Source organism: Microtus ochrogaster, chromosome 15, assembly GCF_000317375.1.
Source record: "Microtus ochrogaster isolate Prairie Vole_2 chromosome 15, MicOch1.0, whole genome shotgun sequence".
Lineage (NCBI taxonomy): Eukaryota > Metazoa > Chordata > Mammalia > Rodentia > Cricetidae > Microtus > Microtus ochrogaster.
In genome coordinates, this window is record NC_022017.1 from 2,948,235 (window position 1) to 2,952,482 (window position 4,248).

A 4,248-nucleotide genomic window follows, 5' to 3' on the forward strand; every position below is an offset into this window, starting at 1 on the left:
ACACGCACACACACACAGGCACACAGGCACACCACACATACACACACACAAACACAGAGGCACACACCACACATACACACACACGCACACACACAGGCACACACCACACACACGCATACACCACACACCACACATACACACAGGCACACACACACACACAGGCATACCACACACATACACACACAGGCACACACCACACATACACACACGCACACACACACAGGCACACAGGCACACCACACATACACACACACAAACACAGAGGCACACACCACACATACACACGCACACACACACACACACACACACGAGCTCTCTCTGCTCTGCTCTCTAATCTTGGTACTTTCTAACTCCTCATATTCTTTAGCTCCAACCAAAAAGCCATCTCCTCAGAGAACTTGCCCTGACCTGGCTCCAAACCCCAATGTGGGAGGCTCACCCAATGAAAAATTCATAGGACTTGGGGTTCCAAGGTCAGATTCCTACTACTTCCTATTCAGAACCTGTGTATGCCCACCCCATCCCTGCAACCTCCTCATCACACTCTGAGCCTGGCTCCTGGTGGGCATGATGACCAGGACAAGAGAGCAACTCCACCCGAATGCCAGCTGAAAGGCCAAGGACACAGTTTCCAGGGTTGAGACTGGGGAAGCCCTTCCTCTCCCCAGCATCAGTCACCACTTACCCTCTGGCGAGATGCCCGTCCTGGGTTGCATCTGATATTCTCATGATTCAGCCTACTTCCTTCCCAAGTTCTAAGACTAATAGAGGGGTCTTAGGAGCATGCTTTCCCAAGGCTGGGTAAGAACTAGGATGAACATTTGGGGGATCATGGGCCATGTTTCAAGCTAGCCCTTTCAGGTTGTGTACCTAGCCATTTGGGGGACCATGGGCCATGTTTCAAGCTAGCCCTTTCAGGTTGGGTACCTGGTAGTCTCAGCTCGGCTGCAGCTCTCTGTTTGTGCTGACTGACTGCTCTAGCACCTACGGTCTACTCAAAACCCAGAAAGGCTCCAAGCCCGAACTGTGCAAGCCTACCACACATCTGATTTAAATCCTCATACTTCAGAGGAAGGCCCCCAGGAAAGACTCCTCAACACTGTCATTCCCAAAAGAAAATTGAAATGTGGGCTCACTGGAGGATCAAGTTATCAGCATGCACAAGGTCCTAGTTTTTATCCCCCAACAATCTGAAAAAGAAAAAGGAATAAAAATATACAATCTTGAATCAGATATGATAGCACATACCTTCAGAGGGATAGATACAGATAAAACCTCGTCAAAAAGAAAAAGAATCTTACATCCAAGACACTAGAGTTGGGGGACCATCTCATGCACAGAACCATGGTTGGGCTAAACCAATATGAAATAATCCCATACTGGACCAAAACAACCCAACCCAAGAGAGAATGTAAAAGAGACAGCAATAGTGGCAATGGGACACTCCTTGGAAATGAGAGGCTGGGCTGCCCGTGATGATCTCGGAGTTCCCAGATTTAATTACTGCATACACAATAATAGCACAGCTTTAAAACAAAGGAAGCGCGGTGACACGCATGCTTCCCTTTAATGCCGGCTGCTGAGCACACACTCCGGTTTCCGCTGCTAATAATAAGACACACAATTAACCTCCTTTGTCATGACTCTGGCCCCTGGAGTCAGTGTCCTTGACCATCAGTGAACTGAGGGGAGTGGAGCGCAGCCGGAATCCTGCCTCCAAGAACTCAGCTTCACTCCTGCTCCAGGTGCACAGGCACATGCCCCATAGAGACAGCACCGAGCAGCCCTGGACCCTCAGGTTCCAAGGCCACTCCTCGGAGCCTTCCCCATGAGTCCTGAACCACTGCGGGCTCATCTTCCCGAGCAGGTGATCGGGCATAATCTCTGAAGAAAGCCTGAGGAGGCAGGAGAAGAGTTAAGAGTTCAAGGCTAGCGGTGGCTACACAGTGATTTGGGGCCACTCAGGACTACATGAAACCCTGTCTCCGAAAACAATGAAAACCCCTCTACAGTGAGCGAGGCAGGTCGTTGGCCAACCCGTCAGTATTACTGGCTTCCCTCTCCATGCTGCACGGAGAAGGGTACGAAGGGCAAGAGGAGGCAGGAGCTGAGCTGTGAGAGGCAGAAGAGAAAGTGTCTACCCAAGGGGACACAGGAGAAATAACAAATTAATAATAGTGGAACAAATAGATAAACAACAAACATCTCAGGAACTCTTAGTAAGTGCCAAGTCTCACCCTGGAGGCTTTCAGGTCCATTATCCCATTAGTTCCTCCCAGCAGCGCTCAGGTGGATATTATAATTATTATCCCTTTATCCCTACTCCCCACAGGACATCTAAGGCTCAGGAAGATTATTCACCTGCCCAAAGTCGTGACATGAACTTGCGTATAACTTCAAAGGCCTTGTCCCTCATCACACGTGCACGCATGACCCCCCCCCACACACACACACACACTGAACTCAAAGGTCACTAGACACCCAAAGCCCGGATTTCCTAGCCTTCACACACCAATTGGGGTGTGAGCCAGCCTGGGATGGACAAGGTGACACACTGAGTCCCAGCAGCAGGGCAGGAGAGTCCCGCCCAATGCCTAGAGTGCCAGGTCCTGGAGCTGACCAGGCGCTTCGTGGCACCATAAAGCCCAGGCAGGCGGGAGAAGAACGCTGTTTTATGGGGGTGGCCAGGCAGCCCCGGCTGCTTTGATTCCAACCTGCAAGCTCGTAAACGCTGGGGCGGAGGGCGCGCTGCCTTCTGCACGATATAAGGCTCAGCACCGGCCTTGGGGTCCAGATTGGCCCTGTATCACCTGCACATCATGTCCTGCTTCTCCTCCCGCCTCGGAGCCTTCAGCTGCGCCTCAGCCTGTGGCCCCAGGCCTGGCCGCTGCTGCATCTCTGCAGCTCCCTACAGGGGTATCTCCTGCTACCGTGGACTCTCAGGGGGCTTTGGCAGTCGCAGCGTCTGCGGGACCTTCCGCTCTGGCTCCTGTGGACGCAGCTTCGGATACCGCTCTGGAGGCGTCTGCGGGCCCACACCCCCCTGCATCACCAGCGTCTCTGTCAATGAGAGCCTGCTCACACCTCTCAACCTGGAGATCGACCCCAATGCTCAGTGCGTGAAGCATGAGGAGAAGGAACAGATCAAGTGCCTCAACAGCAAGTTCGCGGCCTTCATCGACAAGGTGGGTGTCCTGGACCAGGCTCTTTCTGGAGCCTAAGGACCAATTAAATGGTTTTAGAAGCTCAGGCAGAATGGAAGCTCGGAGTTAACTTTAGCTGAGGAGATAAATCACTCCTCTTCAAGATGTAGCCAGCCTTAGAACAGAGGGCAATTGAAGACTGATGCCTCTATATCCAGAAGAGAAAACGGCAGTGACAACATTGTCCAACCACAGAGAGTTAGATTAGACCCAATCCTGTATTGTTCCACAGGCCCCTGAATTAGAGGGCCCAAGGCTCACAGCCGCAGGTCCGTCCAGTCAGGCTACACCCTGGAAAAGTGGTAACAGTCAAGCAGTATGGATCCTGGGCCCAAGAATCTGTGGCCTTTGCCCAACACCTACTTCCTCCTCTGGCTCACTGGGTGACAAGGAGCAGTGTCCTCCTTACTCCACCTCAGAGCCCCTACCGGGGCAGTGTGTGAGCTGGCCATGACCTTGAAATGGAAAGTAGAGCTAAGACAGTCACAGGATCCTATCGGCTAAGACAAAGTATGGAGGACTCTAGACACCGTTTCTGGAAGCTCCAGCCCAGGGCTCCTCAACTGTACTCTTTGGTAGAGGGTCACAGGGGCCAGGCCTGGCCGTAAGAGGTGGACCAGTCCTGCAGCCAACAGGCAACTCCGTTCCAGCTCAGGTCTAGAAACCTAGATGTCCAGGGCTAACCTGGCTTGCTGTCGTTCTTCTCCACCAGCACAGTGGGTCTTGGCCACATGGGCACTTCTGTCTTCATGACTGACAGTAAACAGTGACATCTTTTTCTAAAATCTTTTCTGGTCTGCGTCATCCACATGGTCTCCAGAGACCTGTGAGTTCAGGTTCACTTGGGACTGCAGGCCTCTTCTGTGACAAGAGCCCCAGAACACTCACCCCTGCCTCTGATACCCCCTCCCTGTGCCCAGGACATCCACCCCTGCCTCTCTGATACCCCCTCCCCGTGCCCAGGACACTCACCCCTGCCTCTCTGATGCCCCCTCCCTGTGTTCAGGACACCTTACCCCTGCCTCTCTGATACCCCCTCCCTGTG

At 52.8% G+C, this 4,248-nt stretch overlaps 1 protein-coding gene across 1 annotated transcript in view; it reads left to right on the forward strand.

Moving 5' to 3' along the window:
• Positions 1-2,819: 2,819 nt before the first annotated feature.
• Positions 2,820-4,248, forward strand: part of LOC102002472 (keratin, type II cuticular 87) — a 7,549-nt gene continuing 6,120 nt past the window's right edge. The window contains exon 1 of the mRNA XM_005353856.2: positions 2,820-3,185. Coding sequence (XP_005353913.1) covers positions 2,820-3,185 — 366 coding nt within the window. The remainder of the gene's footprint in view (positions 3,186-4,248) is intronic.